The following is a 27,651-nucleotide window of genomic DNA, read 5'->3' on the forward strand; positions in this document are numbered from 1 at the left end:
ACACTGCTGTGGAGAAGGCTTCTGCCGGGCCCGACTAAAAGCAGCTGGGCCAGATGTATGCGGCACTGAACTGCGGCAGGGAAAACTCGCCGGACTCCGTCTGGGAGGCTGCTTTCTCCCAGAGCTGTACGTAAAAGCACCTGCGAGTTGACAGCAGCCACACACACACTGTTTCCTCGGACCTTTCTCAGGCTTTGCCAACCTACCAAAATCTGAAGGGGTTCCACACCAGGGAACAAATGCCTTTTCTTAATCTCTTCTGAACACTACGCAGAGCGACCAACCATTGAGGACGGCTGCTCTGACCACTAGCGGCGAATGAGCCCAGAACGAAGGGATAAGGAGCATTATGTTACTTGCCGCTCAGCGGGATGTGACGGGGGGGCGGGTAGGGCCGCAGGAGCCCCTGAGGGGGCACAGCCATCACGCGCACTGCCGCACCGTCCCGCGCCAGGGGGAAGGGGCCATGGCGCTCCCGCCCCTCCGCGCGCCCGCCCCGCCCCGCACTGCCCTGCGCGCGGCGCAGGCGCGTTGGCAGCGTAGAGCGGGACGGGCCGCGCCGAGCCGGGCCGGGGAAGAGCCCGCGGGAGGCGGCGGCAGCGGGGCAGGTGCGGGACAGGAGCGGGGCGGCTACTGCGGGCGGGAGGGAGAGAGAGGGCGCGGGGCTGACCCAGGTTGGGAGTGCATGGCGGGATGTCCGGGCGGGGTCGGGCGGCTGCCGGTCGGGGACGCCCCTCTGCAGTGCTGCCAACCCCCGGCCGGCGCTTCCCGGCCCGCGGGTGCTGCTGTTACCGCACCTGCCCCGTTCCGCAGTTCGAGGCGGCGATGGGAACGGACGGAGTGCGGGGATGCGGGGGCCCGAGGCAAACAGGCCCGTGCACTGGCCAGGGGTGGCGGGGGGACAATGCAGAGCCGTTCCGCTTCGGCCTTCAGGAATAGCCAGTTCTAGAATAACCCATTCCAGAATGATCACAGCCGAGAAGGGCGGCGATTACATCATTGAAACGGCGGTATTTCATGCTTTGCAGTAATCTAGATCAGTTATTTTTGTAAGCAGAGGCATAGTTACTCAACGAACCATAGCTATGTACGGCATGAGGCCTAGAAAAAATAATTAATGGTGAAAAAGGTTGCTCTGCCCTAGGCTGAAGCACTGACCCTTCAAAATTAGAAAAGTACATCTAAAATTAAAATATTATGGAAGTTCCAATAATTGCTGCATCCATTTTTTTTTCTTTAAGCAGAGTATCACTCAAGAAAACTCTCTTCAAAAGTGGAAAGAGCCCCTACCACAATGATGAACACCGATATGGATGGTATAAATTCTTATTGTTCATGTTCTTCATTGTTATTCTATTTAGTATAATTTCTAACTCAGGTTGCACTAAAACTCTCATGCTTTATTGCAGCTGTTGAGGCTGAGAATCAGGTGGAATTAGAAGAGAAAACACGGCTTATTAATCAAGTTTTGGAACTGCAGCACACACTTGAAGGTTAGCGACTTGATATATCAGATTTTTTACAAGTACACAGTAATAAGCAAAAGAAGAGAACCTGACTGCTCTGCCCTTAGTTGCAGTGTCCAGAAGTATGTCACTTAATGCAGTTGAAGGTACAAAACCAAGGTCTTGGAAATAGTTTTTTTTCTTCCTCTTTATGCAACATTACATTTGCTCGACCTTGGTAGTACACAGCAAGTAGAACGGATGATACAGCTAATGTCTGTGCTTATTAGAAGACACACATCTAAGGCTGCTCATCACTGAGCTCTTGTTTCCAAGTAATTTAGTTTGCAACAGCCTAATTCAAAAATTCAAGAAAGTAATAAACTTACAGACTAGCATTCAGTTTAACAAGTTGGTCAAAATACTATACTACAAAATAATACAGGAAAAATGGCCTTTAGGTGAAACATGAGTAGGAGAATGTTTAGTAACCTAATACGCTCTGGTAATACCCTCTGGATTAAAGGTGTGACTAGTCTGATGAAGGCCCATAGAACATACTTATTATTGTATGCAATAGTATCTAATATTTTTCTTATAATATCACCTTCACAGATCTCTCAGCTCGAGTAGATGCTGTTAAGGAAGAAAACTTGAAACTGAAATCAGAAAATCAAGTTCTTGGACAGTATATAGAAAATCTGATGTCAGCATCTAGTGTTTTCCAAACAACTGACACAAAAAGCAAAAGGAAGTAAGGGTTGACTCACAGATTATGTCATTGTATTGCTGCTGGGTTTTTTTGTTTTGTTTTGTTTTAACTGGCATAGGCTACATAAGCTAAAATACTTTAGTTTGTGGCTTACTGGATTCTCAAAGATTATAGACTTTGATAATAAATGGAATTAAGAGCATTATCATGAACAGGAGACAGAAGATTGTGTATTAAGGTTGAGCAATGTGCAAATGTAGTGTAGATAATTACAAAATTTTTGTATTTGTTTTAAAAATGACCATATCTTGTTAAAAAGAAGATTAGTTTGTCAGGTTAAACAAAGGTCTGTTGGTACTCTGAGGTCTTAGAGTAGATTTCTTGACTATATTGTGTTACAATATTATGTTGAAACCCCATTTGATAAAAATATCAGTTTATTGCATCACTTTTTTGCACCTGAAATGTGTTTACTGCGTAGTACTGTTCATAGTTCTGCAAAACAAAACAAAAACCTGTAAAGCAGTTAAGCATTTCTGTGAAGTAGGAACACTATGACATTGTTTGCAGGGCTTACTAAAACACCTCAGATGTTTTTGGAAAGGGGGAAGGTAAGAGGAGCAACCAAGGGTAAGCAACTTATCAGAGAAATACCAAACTGATGCAGTATCAGATGTAATATGTACGCTTGAAACCATTGCTACTTTCCCATTTCCCTGAAGAATGCCCAGGCACATCATCACAATGTATGATCTTCTTGAAGTTCTTCTGTTGTGTGATGAAAGTTAAGTAAAAACCTGAGTGATAAACTTTGCAAGAAGAGGTCAGCAATGCTCCTCATGCTCGTGAACAGTGAGGAACTGAGAACAAGACTTTTCCTTCCTGCCTTTGACCTTCCTCTTGCAGTGCCAAACTTCTCTTTGCTTCAGGCCTCAGAGCAGCTGTTTTCCTGCCTCACAGCCTACACTTGCAAAGTGCTTCTTGAGGCACTGCATACAAACATCTAAAGCAGAAGGATGCAGTGGAATAAAGGCGGATTTTGCCTCTCAAAACTGTGCTGCTCTGGGCAATGCCTGGTGTCAAGGTGCTGGTTTTTCCTGTCTTGGATGTTAGGTTTTGTAGGGGAGCTCGGCCCAGATGATAGGTCTGAGCACTTCCCACAGATGCAGCATGTCCAGCGTAATCAGTATTAAGGGAGTGCAGCAGCTGAAATACAAACAAGTTTGTAAATTTTAGCAGTATTTAGTTGCATCTGTTTCATCTTGCCCTACAGCAGCACTGCAGACTTACTTATGGATGTTGGCTAGGACTGAGTTGTTGCTTCAGTAATGAAGCCATTTTGCCTGACCTTTTAAAAGGAAAGCACTAGTTCAAGGGCCTTTCTCAAGTATGGTGTGAATGAGTCAGTGTAATAGAACAATAAATCCCTCTCAAATCCCAAGTTTCTTAGCTAGATACTGCTGAGTCTCAAGTGTAAGTTGACATTGTGAGGTTCCCTCCTCCCAAAGGGGAGGTTGCCCATTTCTCCCCATTTAAAATGGTCAAAAGACTCTAAACAAAGTCAAAAGACTGCAAACAAAGCACTAATAGTACAGTCTTGAGGGCTGTTCACAAGTCTCGGTCAAAAACCCAGTGAATAAAAGTGGATGATACTGTTTGTGTCATGGGGACCTTGTCAACACCTAAAATTACTTCTAATCTTCTATGGACTACTTTCTCACATTACTGGAACTCTAAATTAATCCAATAATTGCTAGCAGGTAGAGTAGATCACATCGCTAGTCCAGAGTTTGAGCATTAAAGGAAGAAAAATCACAGCAAGCACTTGATTTCTGAAGATTGCATTGCATTACAGCCATCATAGCTTTAAAGCCATGTCACTGCCCTCTCCATCTGCACTGTAGTTCACCTGGTAACACAGCATGCGCTTGTTAGACTTCAGCAATTCCCAATATAAGGTAATTTTTAAATCATGGTTTTGTATTGTAGATTGCAAAGTGGTATTTTTTCCATCAGTGTGTTTACAGCAGTTATTTCATCTCCATGCCATTTTACATCCCACTACTGTGGCCTTCATTTAACTTATGAACATTTTAAAGATGTTGTATTTCTGACTTTACACCAAATAAAAATTTTCATTTGTCTCAATTAGTTTGGTTTAGCATTTGTAAACCCTAAAACTTCTCATAAATATCTGTAGTCAAAAGGTGAAAAAGCAGTAGGGTTAGTAATCTTAAAGGTTTCGACATAGCTGAATTGTCTGAAAAACCAGATGTAATTGATACTGAACCTGAGTTAATGAATCTAGTTTTAACAAAGCTTCAGTTCCTGACTCACTTGCTATTTTCAGCCATCAGTCTTAAATTTCTGTCTACTTTTCTGTTCTTGTTAAAGTAAAAGGATTGGTAGACTGCATTCACTGTTGTAAAAAAGTTAAAACTTGCACTTCTCCATAGCAGTGGGAGACTGCTAAGCCAAGTTAGAAATGTTACTTTTTCCTACACTTTTAGTGAGCTTTACATTAGACAGAATCCAGAATTATTACTTCATCATGCCTTCATGAATGTAGATGCCAGCTGAAGAGTACCTTAAACTGTGACTAAATGAAATGGCCTCAGTACTACTTGGCCTTCCCTGCATATAAAGTATTCAGTCTGGCATCCTCAGTAAGAGCTATTTTACCAAGGTACAACATAGTCAGAGGGAGTGCAGGCTGTAGAGGTCTTAGAGAATTCCAAAGATGACTGACAGTTTTAATAGCAAGACATGCTGGAACTGAAAATCATTATTTTGTTAATTTTAAAGATCTTTCAAGCAACCATGATAGCAAGATGAACCATGTTTCCTGAAATACCTGTTCAGATAAAAATGGACAGTGGACAGGAAGTGTGTGAAATCTCACTGTTGCATTGTATCAATGAACAGGGGTTGCCCTTTTGCCTGGCTTTGTATCTCTAGAGCCTTAAATCCTCAACATCTCTGGTGTTTCTGCTCTAATTACCAGCATAAATCTAGATCTAAGTAAGTTGATGTGCAGAAGGATGTATGCTATCTCTAGATTCTAGGTGATCAAAGCTGATGGGGCATCAATCAAGACTTTATGGGGACTTGAAATTCAAAAGCCTAAGGGAAGATTAGCATCCCCCATGGGGTGACCAGTCCCTGGAGTAACTCAATCACATCAAAGAAACGATAGTAACTATCACATATCAGAGAAAAAAAAAACCTTCCAAAACCCCTAAGCAAACAAACAAACCAGACCCCCAGGACACCCAAACACTGTAACAATTCCAGAGGGCTTCTATCAGACTCAGACATAATTCATTTAAAAGGTGAGCTCTGACAGCTCACAGTAACTGCTGTCAGCAGCATACTAGACTGGTAAAAGCTTCTATCTATTGCTGAGGAGTAACCTGGAGTCTTCACTTCTTACCTTTTGCACAGAGGCCCTAAATAAAGAGGTGGAAACATGCAAAAAGACACAAAAGGCCCGAAATTAAACAAAACCCTGGAGATTTCCATGTAATTCACACCAAATAGAAGTCAAATATAATTAACTTTTGAACCCTTCAAAACAAGCACTTGAGGACATTGGCTTCTTCATTAGGGTTAAGCATTCATTTCTTAGAGACTTCCATGGAATTTGCTGTGAAAATACTTCTTTTTAAAGCAGACAAATGTTATGACAGGCACAAGAAAATCTGTTAGATTCCTTATGAATTAATGTATTTCTACTTCGTTTGTAATGTATGACTACTTTTGCTAGCATTTACGCATTCTACTACTACTACTACAGGCAGCTGCCAAGCAGCAAGTTTATTGGTGACTGAAATTTTATTGTTTAATATACAGCTGAACTTCAATGAAACAATGTTTCTTTACAACAAGCAGTTTATTTAAACTATGAGAATACCCAAGTTACTCACATCGTAAAAAACTTAATCCATCAAAAATTCTTATCTATATTAATAAATTTCATATTAAGCAAGAATTAATAAATATTTTTAGGTTACAATATACACTTAGCAAGTATTCTATAAACAGGTTATACCACTCTGGTTTGGAACATGAGAACTATAAAAGTTTGAAAAAAAATCATCTGTATATGACCTGCAGATTTGATACCTGCATTCAAGAGTAAAACAAATCACATCAATTACCACTTGTATTCTATTTTAAAATATATCTTGAAAATAAATTACTGCAACCAATGCCTAAAGTGAACAGGTGACCACCCATGTAACAAGATCAACTAAAATAAATAATTTACAATAAAAATTGTTCCTAGCACAAAATCATCATAACAAAACAATTATTGCATTTAGCTCTGCACAGAAAATAATACCTTTTCTCATAGCAATGTGAACTGCTGTACATGCTACATCTATGCTACCACCTTCTTTAAGCTAAAAACTGTAAACAGCTTATTTTGTGCTAGAGCTACAAAAGTATTATAATGCATTTATTTAAAAAAATATTTAGAGTAAGTTTATCTCCAACTAATACTAATTTCTAAGAAACTTCAAATCTTAAGAATCTTTGCCTAAAAATCAGTTGGTCAGCTTGTAATTTCCCTTTTATTTTGAATTTGAAATACCAGCTAACTCTTCACAGATAACATTTATCCTTTAAAAAAGGGAATTGAGAAAGTCTGGGATGGTTTAAGAGGCCAGTGAATTAAAATAGGAGGTTAAACAGCAATGAGCCCCTCCTTTTCCCATCAAAGCTCAGCAATCTGCCAGGCCCACTGAAGTGACACACCAAAAGTTACCGTCACTCTCTCTAGACCTGCAAACACCAGCTGGAAATAACTCAGTCCTTTCGTACTCTTCTTTTGCGCACTGATTTCAGTGGACGATCTCCCATTCCTTCATCAGCTTCTTTCTTCTGGAAAAAAAATAAATTCAGCATTAACATTTTAAACTTATTTTAATTACTGAAACTGGCACGCTACGTTATTCATCTTCCTGGATTCCCCAGTCATTTTATCACTAAATGCAGCACTTAAGTGATGGGACATTTTTTCCACACTACTAATATAATGATTAATAAAGTGGGTAGAAGGCTTTTCATTTCTATATTCAGAAAGAAAAGAGCCGTATGTTTAAACTGATGTCAGAAATTTGTTTTTGTCCATGTCTTTGCTGGTTTAAAAGCAGTGACTTTTAAATTAATTTACCAAATTCCTTAAAGAGCACCTTCTGCTAATTTTATTTCCACTTCTGAAGTAAGATGCATTTAGAACATTTTAACTGTTCCCTTTGGAGAGCTACAAATAGAGCAAACTGTCCTTAAATAGGATGTGGTGTTCCCAGTTTAAAAGCGATGTTCCCAGTTTAAAAGAAAATTCTTTCCAATGTCAAATCCATCCTCATACCATGCATTGCTTCCTCACTTTCCTGCATCACCTACTGACAGGCACCTCCTTTAGAAGGAACAGCTGACAGAATGTGGCCTAGCCTGAGTGAGGACATGGGGTACATGATGTGTTCTAGACAACTCGCGACAGAAACACCTACACACTAAAAATACTCAAAGAAAAGCAAGCCATGGCCTCACTGTGACACCGTGTAATGCCACAGACACATTCAGAGCTTGCTATTACTTTCACAAGGAGTCATGTGAATCTTAGTAGATACTGTATTGCTGGATAAATGTACAAGGAAAGGAAAACTTCTTACAGGAACAAGAGAAAGTACAGAATAAGAGGTAATTAACAGAGACTTTTATTGCTGAAACAACGCAACCTCATGCAAGGTACAGTTTCCTGGAAGAGTTTTACATGAAAAGGAGTTAACATTACATTAAACAACTTCCTTAACCTGGAAAGTGACTCATTCAGGGGCTGACAAGCACAAGATGAGCAATGGGTGGATCTAAAGTGTTTCAGACACTAGCAGTTTCTAAATGAATGAATAATGAGTAGCTGACAAAAAAGAAAAGCACAAATTTCATTATACAATGATATTTTATGAAAACAATTTTGTAGAATATCTGGCTGACTGGATTAATCTGCACAAGAAAAATGAAACTGCAGACACTGTGTTCAAAAACAGTATTGTCATTTTGCTTAACACCTTATTTTGGAATAAAAAAACCCCAAAATGTAACTGAAAAACTTAAGGTTTTTCTAGGTCTTGGGAAAAAGCTATTCAGTTGCAAGCATGTTCTATCAGTTGAGAAGCACAGTGAAAACGGACCAATCTGCTGCAGCATCCAAATTTACAAGATCTGCAATTCATTTAATAATCTGTTAAAAGCTACACTCCTGTAAAAATGTTTCACATTTAGGGAGCTGCCCGACCACTTCTATACTATACCTGTATTTATGCAGAGCATTTGAGGTGTCAAATTCAAAGGAAAGCACATTTCTACCTCACAATTTGTTTTATGGCTCAACAGAAGAAAAACACTTATAGGTAACTGAGCTTAGTTAGAAGTATGATGTCTGACAATGGCAAGGAGAAAGTAGGGAAAGATGCAAACTTACCTCATCTTCTGAATCAGATTTATTTGACCTATCACCTTCTTGACTTCTATCTGGAACTTCATTTTCTTCTTCATCTGGAACTCCACTTTCTTCTTCATCATCATAAGTATCTTCACCACTTCCACCTTCTGCAGAAGAAATTAATTTTACTTTGTAAACAGAACTATTTTACAAATACACTACATCCAGGCATACCAGTAAGGAAAAGAAGCCAATTTCAGTCCTAGAATGAACTGCTTGTTTAGAATAACCCATAAAAACATCTCTGGGATACAGAGCAGAATTCTCATGAATTAGTAGAAAGTGATAACTGCCAGATTTAACAACCAATTTTAACAGCTACAACTTTGCCTCTTTTCATAATAGTCCATACTGTCTTCAGACTTGTTACTGACTTAAAGGACTTGATTTACTTTACTTTAAAACTAGGTATTGTATTGGACAGTTTTGAGAGCAGAGTCCAAAACAGGACAACTGACAAAATTCTGATTTAGATGGGGAAGTAAAATATTGCAGTTATCAGTCATCCAGCATGGGAGACACCTACATCCTAAGTGTACTTCCCCTTTTCAGCAGGGAATTCTTCTGACATACCGTTTTGTTTGAGGGATAAACAGCTTTTTATTTCCACCCTTCTTGTGCATTTTTGCAATGCAGAAACTAGTCAGAAAAGCATTGTACTCCCCCTAGCTCATTCAAAGTATGTCCAGTAGCTTGCACTACACTACTGCACTACCAGTATTCTTTATAATATCAAGAGTAAACAAATCTTAAATCTGACAGAAAGGACATACGTTGGCATTTTGCAACTTAACAGTCTGCCAGTGGCTTATTTAAAAACAGCAGTGAAGTAGTGCTCAATTCTGTCCTTGTCAGGTCACACCTATGTCTCATAAGCACTGCTTAGGTGTGAAAAAAAAATAGGAAAAAACCAAAAACAAATGCCAAAAATCTGTACCCACACCAAATTTTTACTGTTGCATCTAAGTTAAACTGAAACAAAAGTATTCATACAAATTAAGAATGTAGTCACATATTAGGCTTGACTCTCCTGATTCTTGGTGAAGAAAATCTAGAAATACCTAATTTGTTAAAATATTTGAGACTTCTGTCTCAAATTCAGGAGGCCAAATTTTTGTACTGTAAAAGTCCCAAGAACTCTGGCTGCAATATAGTTATAAATTGAGCCAAACAGAAACCAACTGTTATGAACTGAGAAGTTAGTTTTGCCATATGTCAGTATACCTGGTTCATGTCTACTATGTCTCTATTTCTATTATCCTAATGAGAAATATGACCAAATAATGAAGATCATGTTTAAGAAAGATGCAGACGAAGATCTCAGTCCTAAAAATAAGCCCTTAAGAGAAGAGCTTGGCAGAAATTCACAAAGCCTTTGGTCATACTCTAATAAAGAGATCGGAAATTATAAATTATGCAAATCCAGCTTCTCCCATAAGTACAAATTTCAATAGAGGGGGAAAAACCCCAAAGAAAAAATACTTCAGATATTAGAAGGTGTAGAACCTAGAACTGGAAAACTATACTATTTTAAAGTATTATTTTAAATTTAACCATATCGTAAGTTAAGCACTATTTCACATAAATAAATGTAGAACTTGACAAATAAAGTTCAGACTGTGCCCCTGAAATTCCATTTTGTGGCAACATTCTTTTATTTCCTGCAATATCTTTCTACAGGTCAAGGAAAGCAAGGAGACAAAGCAGACAAATAGACAATGCCACAAAAATTAACACAGAACAAAATAAAACAGTAAAGCCCATGGACAATGCTCTTCAAGAAGTACTCTGCCAGCAACTCATTGTCACTGGTGTTAAAGAAATGGCCAAGTGTTTCTAAAATGTGCTGTTGTGCCGTGCTTTCTTTTTCTTTCTTTTTCAAATGGTGCCATGATACAATGTGGATTTTGAGTCACGCAGTATTCCACAGCTCAAAACCCCATTGCCTCCAACTCCAAAAAAACCAAAGGAGGAGGTAATGACTATGAAGGAACTGTAAAAATCATAAGGAGACAAAAATAGTAGTAGAAAATATTTATGACTACAGATACGATAGAGAGAAACTTGCATCTGGACCTGATGGAAGCTGGCATCCACCAGCTTGAAGTTCTACCATCAACAAGGAAGCAGAGGGAAGAAAACAGATAGAGACCCACTTGCAAGTCCTGGCCCAAATTGCTTCCCTTTCCCAGTACCTGAAACAGGAGCCTCCCTTCCCATCTTCTTTGTATTATCCTTTTTAAGTTCTCTTTTTGTCTCTTCCATTTCTCTTCTCTCTGTAGCAAAAAAATCAGGAAAAGGAGGCAGAAGACAAATTCTCTAATGCTTTCCAACACAAAGAGGCAAAAGAGCAATAGAAAAAAAAATGGAAGATTTCAACCCGCAAGTGTAAAAGGTGGAAGGAAGCTGAGGGAAGTTAAGCAATTCTTCTTAAAGCAAGAAACAATGAAGTCATATGACAGCAAAGTGTAATCCTTCTCTCTGAAGCCTAGAATTTAACTGAAAACCCTGGATTAGTCATACAAAAGCAAGCTAGGTTAGTTTTACTCTGTGTTCTGTTTAGTAACTAAAAGTAACGGTCTAAAATAGAACCTAACTTTGCAACACCATGAACAGCTGTTCCAAGTACAATTTAAGAAAGCTGTAGGAGCTGAACAGTGTTCCTCTGCAATTTCCCGGGCCTTATTTCTAACATTGAAACACACATTTTAAGGTATTATTTATTAAGTGATGTGTTGTAATTAAATAAATTAACTGAATATTGGAACTGAGGAATGGCAGCAGCATATTATGTACAAACTACGATTTGCATCAAGGCTGGGACAGAGTCTGTAATTCAGGAGCAAAGAACGGGTCAAGTAGAGTAAGATCAAAAAGAAAATGTAGGAAGATACAACACTGAAATCATGTACCTACAATTTAAGCTAAAGTAAAGAATGTATGTAGCAAAACCAGAATAATTAAGTGCCTTGGTAAGGCTCTCCAATAGCAAGGCAAATGGACTAAGTTTGGTGTGGCAAGCACTATGCCAACTATGTACTCAATTCTGTCAGTAGTGGCATGGGAACTGCTGATGATGAGTGAACTTTTAAGTAGCACAGACAGAAGCCATCTACAGTCATGAAACATGGTGCAAAGACAGACGAAAGCCACCAAATTTCAGTCAGTAATACAAAGTGATGTCAGTACCAAGACAAAAACCTCAACAAAACATGAATGTCTGCTATGTCTCTAATTACCCGTGCAAGTCCCTTGTCACTTTCTTTGTTCTCACCAAAGAAGAGAGATATAAGAGGCAGAATCTTGAAGAGTTCTGAAGCTAAAAATTTTCTTATCAAAACTGAAATCAGGTGCTTTGGTTTTTATTCATTATATAGACACTAACAGCATCTCAAAGCTACAGCTGAGTAGTAGGCAGTAATCTTTGATACTGGGATACTGATAATGGGATGATTTAATCCTTGGATGCTGGAGTACAGCTCAACCTACTGACTCATTAATTTCTCCCCTGGATAGTAGGACACACCTCTACAGGCATGCAGTAGGTTGCTAAAAAGCAACATAAAGGAAGCTGCAGACTTCAGTATTTCAAGCCTACTGTATTTTCAAGTTTTAACAAGAATAACTCAAATCAGTGACCAATAGAATAGTATAATCCTCCCAGAGAGGTGTAAACATTTTTATGTTAGAGACTTAAAGATATTCCAAACACATTTTAAACAATAAAGTGACTTTAACTGCTTCGGGTACTTATATCTGAATAATTAAAATGTGTTCAATATATAAAATATTTAGAAGGGACACCATATGTATCACTGTCTACAAACATAAAAAATAGTGTTGGAAGCATGTTCATTTCTTGAAAGTGAAGAAATGCTGAGAAGAGCCTTCCTTTCTGCTTACATTTATCAGACCTATTAGCCATGGGATGCCACTCACTGGAAGTTACCAAAGATGAAAAAAAGGCTCAGAGCAAGGCACATTTCACATAGTCTAAGAAAACAGGTCGTAATTATTGGCAATGCAATCCATGAACTAGTTCTATTCATGTCTTTAACCAAACTGCAAGCTGACATACTCTTACTCATCTTACCATCTTCATCAGTATCTTCCTTTTCTTTTTCCTCTTCTAGTTCATCATCTTCAAACTCCTCTGTCTCTTTTAGTTTTCCCTTTGTAATTTGCTTAGATACATCAGGCTTTTTGAAGTCAATATATTCATCTGATTTCTACAACAAATTAAAAATCTATTTATATTTCAACTCCAATTAAGAATTAAACAGGCACTGTAAGCTAAGTAATACCAATGGCATATTAAAAGGGCACATTGTTGCACAGATGCTCAAGAGTTTCCAAATAAAGTATTAAGAATAAAACCAAATAAAAATATAGTAAATTTCACTAACCTTTCCTGGCCAGCAGAACAACACAGTTAGACCAACAGGGAGAGCTAAAGTCAAGATGTAAAGAACCCAGAGCCATGGGTGTTCTTCTGCAGCAGTCACCAATTGACTAAACATACCAGGCTGTGTTTTAAAAAAAATTAAATTAAAAGAATTGCATTTATATCCCTCTCTACACTTAAGTAAGTTTATGAAGTGTACTGTATACATTTATATTGTCCAAAAACCCTTCTTTACCTTTGCTTTTTAGTGACTAAAGCAATATTGCATTTCAGTACTAGTAAAGCAACAACTTTACAAATTCCAAGTAAGTGGCAGGTAAGAAGGAACAAATGTAGAACTCCAAACACACCAGACCAGCCACAACTCAACTTTGTGAAGTAATACCTGCACACTGTACCAACTAAGCTGAAAGCTCCCAAAGCATCAAGAGCCTGAGGGCAGCAGTTCCTGAGGATCAATGCTGGCTCCACTTGTACTATCACCTTCTCTCCATTGAGAGCCAATTATTCAGAGAGTAAATTGTCCTCCTAGTACAGTTCTGACTTATAGAGTAGAGACACTTAGGCAAGTGCCTGGTGCATCTCTGTAAGAGGTACATCAGCAACTAAGGAAGTTTGAGAGGCACAGTGGAACAAGGGGACTCAAAGGACTTTTTTTGCTATTGTGTGTATACAGGTTCACACATAAACCCAAATATTTTGGAAGAGGGAAGGTTGTGTGAAGAGACAGCTTTCCTGCTTGCATGGACAGATATGCTGTTGCTATTTTCTCACTCTGTGACAAACAGCAGCTGTAAGGAATTGGCCACATTTGCCACCAACCCATCATTTCTCCCCCTGAACAGTAGCCTGCTGTTGCCATTTAATCAAAGAGAACAGAGGACTGTTAAACAGAAACGGGAGTGCAGGCAGGGCCCATGATCCCATATGGCCGGGCAGATCCATCCCACAATATAGGCAAGGAGAGAGGAAGGCTGTCAAAGTGCACTACACAAACAAAACATGGATGCACACAGAGAAACACACACCTAAACAGCCAAAAGCCTAAAATTATTGAATAGAAACAAACACTAGACTCTTCATTCCTCATGGGAGGGAAGCATCAAAAGAATATATATCATGGATATAACCATAAAGAAAAATAGGGGGCAAGGGGGAGGAGTTACTTTGAATATAAGTAACTCAGCCTTCATTCTTTCACTTGCTGTCAGGTACTGAATTTCTAGTATCAATGTGAACAGCAGAAGGCTTCACAAGAAGTCAATTTCTCACTAGATGTTTAAGTAAAATGCAGCATCCCTTTAACCTCAAAAAAATATTCATCTGGGAAAGGTAAAAAGCCAAACAACAAGACAGAAAACCTATCAGAGTTACTCAGCAAAATTGTTAATTGCAGACGAATTAATACTCTGTTAGCATGGACAGAAAATTCTTCCAACAGCACAGCTTCCTTACTACTTTCTATTATCAAGAACATAGTAAAGTTTATACCTCATTAGCACTTGCTACTAATTTCTTCAAGCCCCAGCTATCTGCTGCCCAGCGATCTGCTACTTCTTTTTCTGAACATATGATGAAGTTATCAAAGTAGATATCAGATGTCATAGACCAGAGTTCTAAACCAATAGCACTGACAGCAGTCATCTTGAATGGGTGAAGATCTTCAAAATAGTCTGGGTTTGGTATTTTCCGAGGGCTCCAGATTCCCTGTTAATGGAAACAAACATAATCACATTACCTATAGCTCAACAAAAGAACAACTTCTGAAAGAGATTTCAAAATAATAAGAATTTTTATTTAAAAAGACAAGAAGTAGAGTTTAATTTATCTAAAACAGAACTGGAAATAGCTGTAAGATTTTGGCAAATGGGTCTCAATTTTCATGGCTTAGGGCAGACCTCCTAAGTACTTTTTTCTTTTTTACTGTAGAGGTAACAGTAATAACTGATTCTTACCAGAAGTGTTTGAGAAAATTTTAGGAAAGGAAAATTCAGCCTTATGGTACCAAATAAGAGCCAAATTTTGTTTGCAAACTTGCTTAGGATCTTACCCTCTGAGACATCAGTTTCAAGTACTCCCATAACAAAGTAACTCCTAATACACAGTAACTCTCTTAACTATCCAGCTGATTACCTCTTATATTTGTAGGGGAGGAGGGGACTTTCATTATCCAAAATTGACGCTTCCTCTAAAATTGAACTAGTAAGGCCATCTGCTTACTGAAAGGCTTCATTTTTTAAAATTAAAAAAAAAGACTAATTCAAAAGACTCATGTTTAAAATCCTAATGTAATTCAGAATACAGTTCTGAAGACCATACTAAATAAATGGTATCAATGAAAATTGTATAAAAGTCAACTTTAAACAGCTAAGTTGTTTTAATACAAGAAGAATTATTGTTTCCCAGTATACTTCAAGGAAAAAAAAAAGGCAAATTAAAAGCAAAAAAATCTCGAATTAGTGAGGGTATACAGACTCATTCTAAAATATAAATATACTGCAGAAAAGCCTACGTAAATATACTACTTTGACTTGCTTGCTCTGCTGACTCTGTATATTTTAGCCATGACTAACAATTTGGCTTTTACCTGATAGTTAGGATTATCTATCATAGGTGCTTTCCATTTTCCTTTGTACTTTGGGTTACTCTTCATGGGACGCACCCACTCTCCACAACCAGGTGCGGTCTCACATTTTGCATTACGGATCTGAGGGGCTTCCCACTCCCCATCCATTTCTTCATCCCTAGGGAGAAAAAAAAAATTTACAAATAACTGCTTTAAGATCAGCCAGGTGTCAAACAATGGCAGTCTGAAGTTAGGGTCTACGTGTATTGTTGTAACAACCTCAGAACTCTGACCAGCTCACAGAACTTTATCCAACAGTAAAGTTGGGTAAAAAGTGGGTAAACACTTTTTTTAAGGAGTACTACACCTTTTTACTTAAAGGTCACATGTTCATATCTACCACAGCATGACTGACTTCAGTTACATTCCTGGCTCTGCAGACAGCTTCAAAGACTTCTACCCAGGATGCTTAGAGATCCCTTTGAGATTTACATTATGATTTCAAGTTATCAACTTGAACTGTAGTAAATTCTTTCAAAGTGGACCTTCACATTCTGTTTGTATTTATATATCTTCAGAAAACAAAAGGCAAGGACAAGTTCATGTTTTTACAGAAGCAGTCCCCCACACCAACAAATATTTGGTCATACCATACACATTCCAACTTACAACCCCAAAAGACAATGAGATGTGGACTGACTTCCACAACTAATAATTTGCCACAGAGAACAGTCTTATCTACAAAACACATTACCAATCTGCACTTACCAGTCCTTCGGTTTTTTTGCATTAGGGTCTGGAACATACTGTGGTTCATCATCAAGCCACCCCTCAGGCTTAACAGCATCAGGATCTTCTATTTTGGCAGGTTCATCTTCATCCCTTCAATTGCAAACTTATGTTAGAAAATACAGCAGCTTGACTTTGGACCAATATTCTGTTCAGAGGACTACAACTGGCATGAAAGGGATGACTTTCACAAACACAACAGAATTAGACTCACTGATCATGAGCATTAAACATATAATTATCTGCCTATAAATATCTAGATTATATTTATATTGTTTTATAATGCTATTTAGTCTACAAATTGCTGGTATCAAGTGGCACGTGTCAGTCAGGTCTTCCCACTGAGGTTTCCCTAATCTTCCTGAGTTGCCGTAAGAACAGTAGTTCACACAGAAGTAGAAATTCATTGTAAATTAGAACTATAGGGTAGAAAAAACTTCTTATTCATGTGTACCAAGCCTGGTTACTACTAGCAACCATGCAGGGCACAAAATCAACAATTAATGATTTTATTTGTTTCCTTATGCCCACCTCAAATATGTTTTCAAACTTCAGTGCTTTTAGTAAAATGTATTCCAATTGTCATTAACAAACCCCAAAATAAAACCAGTCAAATCTTTTAAGTAAACAACCTGTATGTAAGACATTGTAAAAATTAAAATGTTCTCCTTACCAGTCATCTGGTTTGACAGCATTTGGATCAGGTATTTTAGGTCTCTCATCCCAATCATCAGGCTTCTTATCAGTAGGATCCTCTATTTCTTTGGAAGGATTTACTGGAGGAATCATATTCTCAAGTAGACTTCCTTTACTGACAACTGTTTGGTCGATTAATATTTCAAATGTATCATCTGGTTTTAGCACTAAATTGAAGAATTTATATTGAAGAAATAAGGTAGCTCTTTAATTTTACAAATATATTTAACCAAAACTATAGCATAAGCACAGACTTAGTCAAATAACAGCAAACAGGATCCTCACTAGCAGAGGATACAGACTCCTCACTCAGGCACTGGATCTGGACACAAAACATCACCCTTGAGGGGATGTATGGCCAGCATCAGGTCCCCAAAGATTAAACTTGAAGAAAATTCAATGGCTGAAACACATCCAAACACATTCTAAGAGACTTTTCAAAAACCTACCAACTTGGCCAAAATTCTGTGGTTTCACTTCAAAAGCACTGAGAGTGAAAAAAGAATCAATGTCCCAAAAGGCATCTCTGCTACTAAATTATAATCTCACACTTGAAAGCATGGGAACACAAGAACTGTAGCAGTAACGTAGCAGAAGGATCAAAGCAGCATTTTCTATCAGGTTCTAAACTCTAACAGCCATTTTCCTGAAATGCCACACTGCAAATGCTTACACATTTGAAGAGAATTTCCTGAGTTAGCAAGTGTGAGTAACTGAGAAGCCAAGGTCACAGAACTGAGCACTGTCAGACTCAGTACCCAGATGCATCCAGATCTATTTCTAATAAGCACTTATAAATGTGCTCACTGGTTAAATAGCAGATTCAACTGCCCATTTAACATAATAAAGATTAGTAAGTAAAAGTAATTACTATTCTACTTTTATGACAGTATTCTAAAAACAGGTTAAGCAAACCACAGTAACAGTCTTGTAACAGCTGGATAATATCTAACGATAGTCTTCCACCCTGAAATTTTCAACAGCATTAAAATATCCATAAATGAATAAATGAAGCCCCCATATCACCTTTAGATAAAACACAAAGAACTAATTTTTAAACTCCTATTGTCCGTCACATAAATGCATTGGAATCACATAGCTCTATGGAGTCTGTTTGAACAGCTATAACATGATAAATGCAATTTACTTTTAAGAACCTTGAATCATAATTTCTCATGAACAATCCAAATACAGGAATGCATGCATTCCTTTATTATGAGATTCCCATTATCTAAAAGGGCAAGTTTGCTGTGGCATACTACAGCAATCTATTTTAGAAACCAATAAATTTTCCCATGGCACAGCACTTGAACATGCCTTCTGTTATTACTATTCGGTGGAAGCTCCTAAGTACAGTCAATTTGGCTGGATTTGCAGCATATCATAGATTAGCCCATTCTCTGACTGCTCAGAAGTTAGAAAAAGGGGATAAAAAATAACTTTTATTTCTCTGTATAGTTCACTGGTACAAGAAGAATTGTCAGATGGATTAAAACCAGCCATTCACCTCAGAGTCTGTGCAGACCTATCTGTTCATGCACACTGCTTCGGATGCAGGTGTTGGTGAGAACTCTCAACATGTGGAAAAGAATGGTGTGTGGCATGCTACAGATTTAACTGAATTCCTCTGAACTCTGACACCTTCCCAGAATATTGGGCAGTTGGACATTTTAATATCTTTCCCAGTAAAAATAGTTTTATTACAATAATTACTGAAGGAATTTATTAGTAAATGCTAGTCAGGGCTGATAAGCTTTTTCTGTAACTGAATATTAAGCAGTAGCACCTGAAAGCTACTTTTATGTCCTGCAGTTAAGCCCTTTAAACCATTTAACCCAAATCATTAAGCAAACACCACTCAGAATTAACAAGCTATTACAAACAAAGACTCAATTACAAAGCTTCAGCAGACGAAACCACATTTTTAATTTCTCCTTTCCAATATAAGAATTGGAATTCCATTTTTAAGAACTGAACAATACCAAGAGTATATAGATGCGTCTTCTTGTCCAAATAGAATTTTTTTAGGTCTACATCAGGACGTTCAGCATGTTTTTCATCATATTCTCCAGTTTTAGGATTCTTATGTCTGAAGATAAAGTGTAGTTTGTAATCTTCTCCACATTTATCTGGTCCAAACATAATAGTGTAAGGTGTTTTGTCAAAAAAGTATTCCTGTAGAAGCAAGAAAGCTGAGCATGTGTTATACTGGACATTTTATTATGTCACTTTTGGTACTTCTTTTTCTTGGTGTGAAGCATAGTTACCTATCTCTAAAAGGTAAATGAAAAGTGGTAGGGTAAACCATGAAAGGAATTCAACAGTCCTCTGGAGTTCTCTGTTTCCAGGGAATGGACTAACTCTCAGTCTCTTCAAGGAAAATGAATGCATTTATATATTTAGACTTTATCCTTATGTTAAGTAGGAACGCCTGTTACAAATCAAAACACCCAAGTATCTCTCTCCCTCTACAAACATTACACTAAAAGATGGCAGGGAACTAGTTACTGTTCTTCATAACAATTTTCTTTTCCAATAAAGATAAACCCCAGGATATTAATATCCAGTATTTTATAAGTAACTTTTCCTCTCCGCATTAAGTAACAGCAACAAACAACACTGAAAATACCAGATATAGTTATTCTCCTTCAGAGTGTGCTGCATTACACAGTTATGTCAGTATCTTTAAACTATTTATGTTTTCTGTATTTGGAATACACAGTAATATGCATGTGCTGATCAGTAAAATTGTTTCACAAGTTATGAGTTAAGATCCTATGGCTTCTATTAATTCAGAAAGTCATACTTAACGGACATGAAGGTCCTCTGTCCTGCACATCAGACAACACCCATGGAGAACCAAGCTGTCCCTCAAATGAACAACTGATAGCAAATATTAAGCAAGAGGACATACCAGATTCAAGTCACTGCTACTGGAGAGAAGTTTAATATATGCACCACCACAGTCAATGCCTTTTTGAAAATTCACTTCGTATCTGGGCAAAGAGAAAGTGGCAAAAACATTCTGAGTATCAGAAAAATATGAATTAACTGCTAATCTGCAGTTCTAATTGTGAATACATTAAGACTGCATATTAGTACCTACTGTCAAAACACATCTATGTAAGCAAAATGTTTTAACTTATTAATAAACATCAAGTAAAAAATCTGAAGGATTACTTACTGAACAATCAAAGGTTTATCATCAAAAACAAATGCTTTTGTTAGCATTGCTGATATTGCATGATACTTTGCCACCGATTTTAACACTAATCCTCTGTCTCCAGGCATTGCGTTTTCCTTCAGCTCTTCTACTTCCCATCTTCCTAAAACACACACGCACAAAGTCTTTGAAAAAATGCAGTCTGAATAAGAAATCACAGCCTTGCTGAAAGTAAAGAGTTAGTAACAAATAAAGCTTAGCTGCCAAAATAGGGCAGAAATTCTGGCATCTTATGTCAAAGATGTCATTTCTTGTTGTTCTCAAATTTACAAAAATCCATAAGTAAACTTTATTGCTGTAGATCTGTATCTTTAGGTTGTGGTATCCTACAATGGCTAAAGGAACAAAATATTTCTCCGGGTTTTAAATTTACTTCTACCATCATCACATAAAAAACATGAGTCACAAAGCACTGTGTAAAGCTAAAGACCAGCATCATTACTTTTTTCTGCTTACATAAAATTAAAATCTCTTGAGTCAAATCTAATCACAGGGTAAATGAAGCTCCCTCATCCTCCCCAGAGTCTTTCCAGGAATTATCAGATTTGGTCCAAAACAAGCCTACAGCTTTGAAAATAGACAATTTTTTATTTATACATTCTCCAAGTTTGGGATAAATACATGCGTGTCCAATATCCAAAGAACAAGATTTCTTCTAAAATGGCAGTTACATTTTCTCAGAGACTAACAGGACAAGATTCACTGGGTTTTTTTCCAGTAAAGAACAAAGCACAAAACATCCTACTTTTACAATCCACTGTAATTTTGAAGACTGCCTGTGTCAATGTAAAAAAGAAAACACCAGGAGTTCCTCAGCATGTAATTTAGAGAAGATTAATAAACTGTGATGTGTAAATAAAACAGTGATTTACTTTTATTCAGCTGAAGTGTGATTAGTAAAAGTTGTTAAGGAAGGGCAGATATACAAGTCAATAACAAATTCCTAGTTTCTTCTAGCCTCATAGACAGGAAGGAGGAGAATTCTATCCTCTTCAACAGCGTTCCTTCCTGGAAACTAAGGCCAAAGAAAAACAACAAGACTGGAAAAAAGAATTGGAAAGTAGTTAAGAAATGTGTCTTTATCACAGACTTTATTAAATGTTGAATTTTCTGACTTCAAGCAAATAAGACTGTTTTGACACTAAAGACAATTTTTTATCTAATATGAAGCCAAGTAATCAGAGAGACCTTGTTTCTCATAAGCATCTCATCTGTGTGGCTATCTCCTCTGCAACTTCTTAATTTTACCAATTAATTTTGGTAACCACTAAATTTAGAATCATCAGTTCTACTCTGTTCTGAAAGTTTTGCTTGCTTTCCACTTTCTATTAACATAACTGACTTCATTTGACATAAGAACAGTAGCAAATATTTCTCTTCTCCCCACTCCCTCTTGAATGAAATAAAACTCAGGTTGCAAAATTATTCCCGCAGATCAGGCATCTGCCAAAATTTTAAGCAGCCAATTCTAGACTAGGAAATCACAAGCGCAAACTGCAATGATTAAACCATCAGTACAACGTTTTCATTATTGCTTTCCAAATTTGTTTTTGGCTACTCTAAGACTAAATTGTACAAGAACCACTGAAGAACCCTGCATTCAAGCACAGGCAATCTGAAAAATATTTAAAAAAAATTGCAGTTTTAACTTTCTTGTTTCAGAGGCTATACCAAGAGACTAAGCCATGAATCAGTAGTAGGACAGATGGAGCAAAATGGAACACAATGCTTTAGAAAACTATTTAACAGCTGAAATTGAAGTGGTAAATCTCTCTCACAGGATTTCAGAGAAGACAGTTCCAAAGAAACAATACTCATAAACAAACAGTATTAAATATTCAGTTTCCAAAGGGTATTCTGGTATCATCCATGGCAATACACTATTGGAATGACAAAAAAAAAAAGTTATCTTCACACTAAATAACCCAATGAGCAACATTTCACTTCTCAGTTTCAGGATAACAGTCATTATACAAACTCACATTTTTGACCTATGCCATCTAGACATTCAAAGACAAGTTCTGAGTTATTATTTCTCAAAAAGCAACAGAACATTATAAACTACATAGTGGAGGTAAACATTAAAGTTGCTTACCATCATATTTAGCAACATTATCATCCATGTCTTCTTTCAGAGTTACAGACAACACCCACCTAAAAAAAAATTGTACTGGTCATTGATCTATTTAGGCAAAGCTGTATTATTTAACAAACAAAGGAAAAAAAGCTTTTACTTCTAGGCTGTGAACCTGTAATACTGATTTTGAGTCAGCATCATGGAACTGCATGTAGCTCTAAGAACATGCAGAGAAAAATTAAAGGAGAGTAGTCTAATACAGCATTTCAAAATACTTCCTAAAAATGTAAATGAATAGACAATTAAAGTCTAAAGTAATTACATTCCTCAATTATTTAATTCTGAATAAACTTCAGCTTTATATACAAGTTCAGTTTGGCAGAATGTAATATGCATTTAATGTAAAAAATGCATTAAAAATAGCAAGTTTCAAGTATAAGACCTTCAATAGAGGAAATAATACCTTTCAATAGGAAAGAAAAAGAAATCAGCCAAATGAATCTTAACTTTATCTGACAGTAACAGTACACACACATAGCAGAGGACAAAAGGGAATGGTAAGTCACAAATGCAAGATTACAAGTGCACTGCACACAGGAGATCCAACAGGGCAAACACACTCCTGATCTCCTCGATTCTATGAGCAAGGCAAACTTGGCCATCTCATTAAGAGTATCACAAGATTTGCACAGACTCCACACAAAGTGTTCCTCTGGAAAGGGAAAAAAAGAAAAGGGCAATCCATCCTCACCTGGACATTCAGCAGTTCTATCTGAAGCCATGCACAGGAATATCTTAAGCCAACAGCGCTGCTGAACTCTTTATTGTATCAGCCACAAGAATACATTCTAATAATTTATTCTGGAAAGAACTGAACTTTCATTCTTTCTGAACTATCCTCTGCATGGAGTGATTCAGGGATGAATACTCTCTCTTTTCTGCTTGAATTGCAGTCACATTTGTTCACTGTTAGCAGTGATGCTAGAAAAGCTTCACAGTATAAATAGCAAACTAGATCCTCGGCCTACCAGGAGAGAGACCAGTGAGGACATAAAACATCTCTACAAGTCATGTGAAAAAATTTCCAAGGCCCGTTTTCAAAAAAGCTGCTCTATTCTTACCTAGTCAATTTATATATACTCTTTTCCACACTTCAGGGAAGAAAGGCAGCATGCTGCTTACTTTCTCATAAATTTTTCTTCCATACTCCTTAGTCTTATGTAAATTATGCAAAGCTAGACCAAAAAATCCCAAGCATTGTAGCTAAAACTTTGAACATAAGATTTAGTAGGAAGACAAACTAATCTTTGAACAGTTCTCAAAAAAGCTAGAAACTTGGATGAATGGTATCATTCAAGTACCCCAGTTAAATCTTTGCATCTGTTAATCAAGGTTTTCAGTGGTTTGTTTGGCTGGTTTTTTTAACAACCATCATCACCTCTTCTAACATTTTTTTCTGTCATCACAGGTGCTGCTGTTGCACTTAACATTTAGAACTGACACATACCTAAGATCACGTGGAAAGAAAGAGTTTGCTACTGAAATGTAATGGCACTTCACCTCTCAGCTAGTTAAACCCAACTGACTAAAGCTTTAGATTATTTTTCTTAATGTCCACAAATTCAGGGTTTATTAAAAGCTTCCTTAAAACACACACAGAAGAGTAATGTATCTGAAATGTTAAATGTCCAGCTTAACATTAAGATGTATTTGGAGCAAGCCATAATAGTCTTCCCAATTCTAATCCCCATAAAAATAATTTTTACAAAGATAGTAGCAGAAAAATGAATACAAAACAAGCCCTGCCACTGTAAGTTAACCAGCTGAAAGTAGAAGTTTATCACTTTAAGACATAAACTTACCCCGACAATCCTTCATCAAAGGTTTCTGTAAAATACACTTCCCCAGTTGGCTTTGGAGTCTGGTACACAACCTAAGAGATATGTACGGACGCACATCCCAACATAAATTACAACTGAAATACACTCTCCCATCTCCAGAAGTAATCCACCCAAGCAGAACAGATGTTGTTCATTAGAAATACCCAGCAGCAGAAAGCCACTTCTCCCCCCCCTCAACATTTCAATAGTTTGTGTGCACCCCTCCAACAGTGAGCAGTTTCATATCTCTGAATTTTAAAAGTTGCTTTCTCTGTTCAAAGCTCATAACTAAAACTTTGTTACATCTTCTATGAAACAAAACCCCAAAAATTTTTCTGAACCTGCACCAAATCTGCTTCCTCCCCATTTCTTTCTTCACATGTTTTCCATTCTTGTTTTCCCATCTATTACCTACATCTGTTTTGAAGAATAGCATACAGATTTTCTGGTATAATAAAGACAGTGCCAATAGGCAGCTGTGACTGATGAAGTCAAGAAACTGGTCTAAATCAAAGTCTCAGTGAGACCAAGGTGCTTTCCATTTACTTCTTTAGAAGTGACATCTTAGGACTTGGAACAAAAGGTTCTGTATCTAGACTGAAGAAAAACCTTTTTCATGACTATTGACCACAGGCGGAATATTTTACACTTGGGCATAAGAGAGTCATTCATTAAGTTTGCCCTGTATGTCACATATAGCAAGTGAAAAACTCAGACTGCCATATTTGAGACCCACTCAGTTGTCAAATGCAGATTAACTTGCTCTAGTTATAACTATGCATTTTGTATTTAACCAGCTTGAATTAAAGACTTTTGTAATCTTACCTCTAGAGAAGATTTATCTCTGTCAACATCAGCTTCTTGGGACTGCTTGTCAAAATTCTCCACTTCAACATCTGCATCCAGATTTTCTTCATTTTCCATTCCTGCAGTCACTGAGCTAATTATCAGGACACCCAAGCACAGCCAGTCCCACTGGAAGTGCATCTTGGTTATCTGAAGAATTAAAAGTTTTAGAATTTAAATATAATTTCAACAATATTATCAGTATTATTTAAATTTTACCCCAGACTTTACCTGAAAGAGGAAAAAAAAACATTAAAATAATGAGAAATAGCTATCAAAAAGTGTTGTCACTATAATATCTTAATTTGCTTTTTAATTTTTTTTTTTATTTCTGAGCCCTGACTCAGACTCTCTTTTTCCTCCTGTTTTCCCAATGGAAGTGCCTGTAGCCTGTTCCTTTATCTTGCCAAATGTAGCAAGAATCTGACTGCAATACACATGGTTTTTGTGAACTAAGCAAGACTGCTTTTATTTTTCTCATTTGTAAACAATCTGAACAAGTAAGTAAATTGAATCAGTCTCTATAATCCAGCAATAAGTAACATCCCTTTCATTAGGAAAAATTAAATTATAGATTTAGAATGTATTATTATCCACTGCCAGAACTGCATTTGTATTTGCCCCTACTTCCAATGACTATATTTAGATGAATGCAGAGTATATACTGCCTCCAGCTCTAAGTGTCAAATGACACTGTAAGATAATTTCAGAAAATATATTCTGTTTAAAATTATTATCCAGTAACTTTCAAGTTTAAGTTAGTTAGAGCAAAAGTTTAAGCTTAAATGCAAATACCTTCCCAATTTCAGGGAAATCTGAAGATCTTTAATATGTGTAAGTATGAATGTCAATAGGAGACAATTGCCCCAGCCTCTCAATCTAATCTGCTGTGAAATGACTGTTGCCCAGTATTTTTTGCTTCACATCTGGAAGACATACAAATCCACTTTTATGTTAGAGTATCCAGTAGTTTGAGGACGTGCAGTGTCAAAAATGCCTATGCAAGTTTCCTCAAAGTTCTTACAAAAAATACGATTTTTAAAAATTATTTTTGCCTGAATTCGTAAACAGAATGAAGACAGATTCTAGACACCTCTACACAGGTATTTATCACCTGTTTCTTATTAATTTATATTCACAGTAAGCTTAAACAAATGCTGGTATTTATTTTGCTATTTTAAGACATTTTCAAGCCTTACATTACTTGTAGACAGTACTAGTTATATTAAAAGCTGTGGTGCTGAGGTACCTTTTGCACCTGAGAGAGTAGCCACCCTCTCAGTTACATCATCACTCCTTAGAGATTAAATTGCTTACCATTACAACTCTAAATATCCCAGCAATTATAGATACTATCTTATATTGACAGAGTGAATTTCTTTCTCTTTCTTTCTTTCTTTCTGGCTTTATCAAATTTGATAAGCAATTCAACACTGCAACTGCACCAATAATTACTTCATCATTCATTTTTTAATGCCTGCAAGTTTTATCAAGCAACGCGTATAGAGATCAAACAGTAACAGGGCTTTATTTCTTTTACAATCTATTAATTTAATATTAACTGCACTGATTATATTTAGAGCCAGGATATCCATAAACCACAAGATTACCATAATGAAGTGTTTCACACACCAGTACTATGTCAATACTAGGAAATAATCAAAAGCCTCTTTTTTTGGGACTAACACCTATTTTCCACAAGACTACATTAATCATATTACCATTCTTTTTTTCTCCCCTACTACTATCAACAATTCCTGCCACTCTTTGTGAGACTTTACAACCTTGCTTGAAGATGGTGAGTCCGTGGTTCCCTCTTTTTTTCAGGTGATACATTTCAATAGTTATCTGCAAATTTTACTAGTGTTTTGTATTTGACTTTTTTTTATTTTTAGGTTAAAACTAGAGATACTGTTAATTCATAGACCTCCTTAGCAGTTCTAGAACTTAAAATAATCTTGCCCTGAAGATTTAAAGTACCTGAGGTTATCACAGGTGAACATTTAATTTTACGGTGTATTTTTGAACACCTTTCTTTGAGGAGTATCGGTTTTACCAACCCCATTTTCTTGTTCCTTAACCATCATATTCGGACAAGCACTCAAAGAATTCCATATCAATACCTTCTGGACTCCTTAGCTCCTAGCTAAAGTGTCAAATATTAACCAAGTATTAGACTTGCATTTTAGCATACAGCATACAGCCTACCTCACCTTTGCTTGTTCGTCATGCACATGGTCTTGGCTCCTCCTAAAGCAGAACAAGAGGTACAACTTTCTCTTCCAGTACATTTCAGGTGTGTTTGTGTATGATCCAAAAGACTTTTCACTTACATACCTGAAATTTTACTGTAATTAGCCCCATGCACTTCTGTTCCATACACAGACTAACACAGGCATCCAAGAAGACACACAAGTACTCACCTTTCCAAACACCTCCCTCTCAAAATTTCTGGTGCTTTGTTCCCACTGAAACCTATCACTACTCCCTGATCCTACCTA

The 27,651-nt window shown here is 37.1% G+C and overlaps 2 protein-coding genes and 1 long non-coding RNA gene across 10 annotated transcripts in view; 1 reads left to right on the forward strand and 2 right to left on the reverse strand.

Annotated features, from left to right (window-relative positions):
* LOC132326094 (uncharacterized) overlaps nt 1-443 on the reverse strand; it is a 51,124-nt gene extending 50,681 nt beyond the window's left edge. Inside the window, exon 1 of the long non-coding RNA XR_009486129.1 lies at nt 207-443. This is a non-coding gene — a long non-coding RNA (uncharacterized LOC132326094). The remainder of the gene's footprint in view (nt 1-206) is intronic.
* Nucleotides 444-508: 65 nt separating this feature from the next.
* Nucleotides 509-4,305, forward strand: SCOC (short coiled-coil protein). Its single transcript, XM_059843825.1, has 4 exons — nt 509-608; nt 1,245-1,316; nt 1,410-1,493; nt 2,061-4,305. Exons 2-4 carry the CDS (start codon nt 1,295-1,297, stop codon nt 2,201-2,203), a joined length of 249 nt encoding a protein of 82 aa, XP_059699808.1. The 5' UTR covers nt 509-608; nt 1,245-1,294; the 3' UTR covers nt 2,204-4,305.
* Nucleotides 4,306-5,948: 1,643 nt separating this feature from the next.
* The window catches only part of CLGN (calmegin), a 64,227-nt gene continuing 42,524 nt past the window's right edge, over nt 5,949-27,651 (reverse strand). For 6 of the 8 annotated variants that reach the window (XM_059843815.1, XM_059843814.1, XM_059843816.1 and 3 more), the window contains 15 exons: nt 25,130-25,300; nt 24,287-24,357; nt 22,443-22,501; nt 20,309-20,450; nt 20,039-20,120; nt 19,107-19,299; nt 17,102-17,291; nt 16,408-16,521; nt 15,661-15,817; nt 14,565-14,780; nt 13,075-13,194; nt 12,762-12,897; nt 10,864-10,944; nt 8,648-8,775; nt 5,949-7,044 (listed from right to left, as the gene is read on the reverse strand). In XM_059843815.1, coding sequence (XP_059699798.1) covers nt 6,970-7,044; nt 8,648-8,775; nt 10,864-10,944; nt 12,762-12,897; nt 13,075-13,194; nt 14,565-14,780; nt 15,661-15,817; nt 16,408-16,521; nt 17,102-17,291; nt 19,107-19,299; nt 20,039-20,120; nt 20,309-20,450; nt 22,443-22,501; nt 24,287-24,357; nt 25,130-25,300 — 1,935 coding nt within the window. In that variant the 3' untranslated portion in view covers nt 5,949-6,969. Of the gene's footprint in view, nt 7,045-8,647; nt 8,776-10,863; nt 10,945-12,761; nt 12,898-13,074; nt 13,195-14,564; nt 14,781-15,660; nt 15,818-16,407; nt 16,522-17,101; nt 17,292-19,106; nt 19,300-20,038; nt 20,121-20,308; nt 20,451-22,442; nt 22,502-24,286; nt 24,358-25,129; nt 25,301-25,945; nt 26,056-27,363; nt 27,488-27,651 lie in introns of those variants that run through there. The other 2 variants (XM_059843819.1, XM_059843821.1) reach the window with 2 other exon arrangements.

The sequence above is a fragment of the Haemorhous mexicanus genome, chromosome 4, assembly GCF_027477595.1.
Source record: "Haemorhous mexicanus isolate bHaeMex1 chromosome 4, bHaeMex1.pri, whole genome shotgun sequence".
Lineage (NCBI taxonomy): Eukaryota > Metazoa > Chordata > Aves > Passeriformes > Fringillidae > Haemorhous > Haemorhous mexicanus.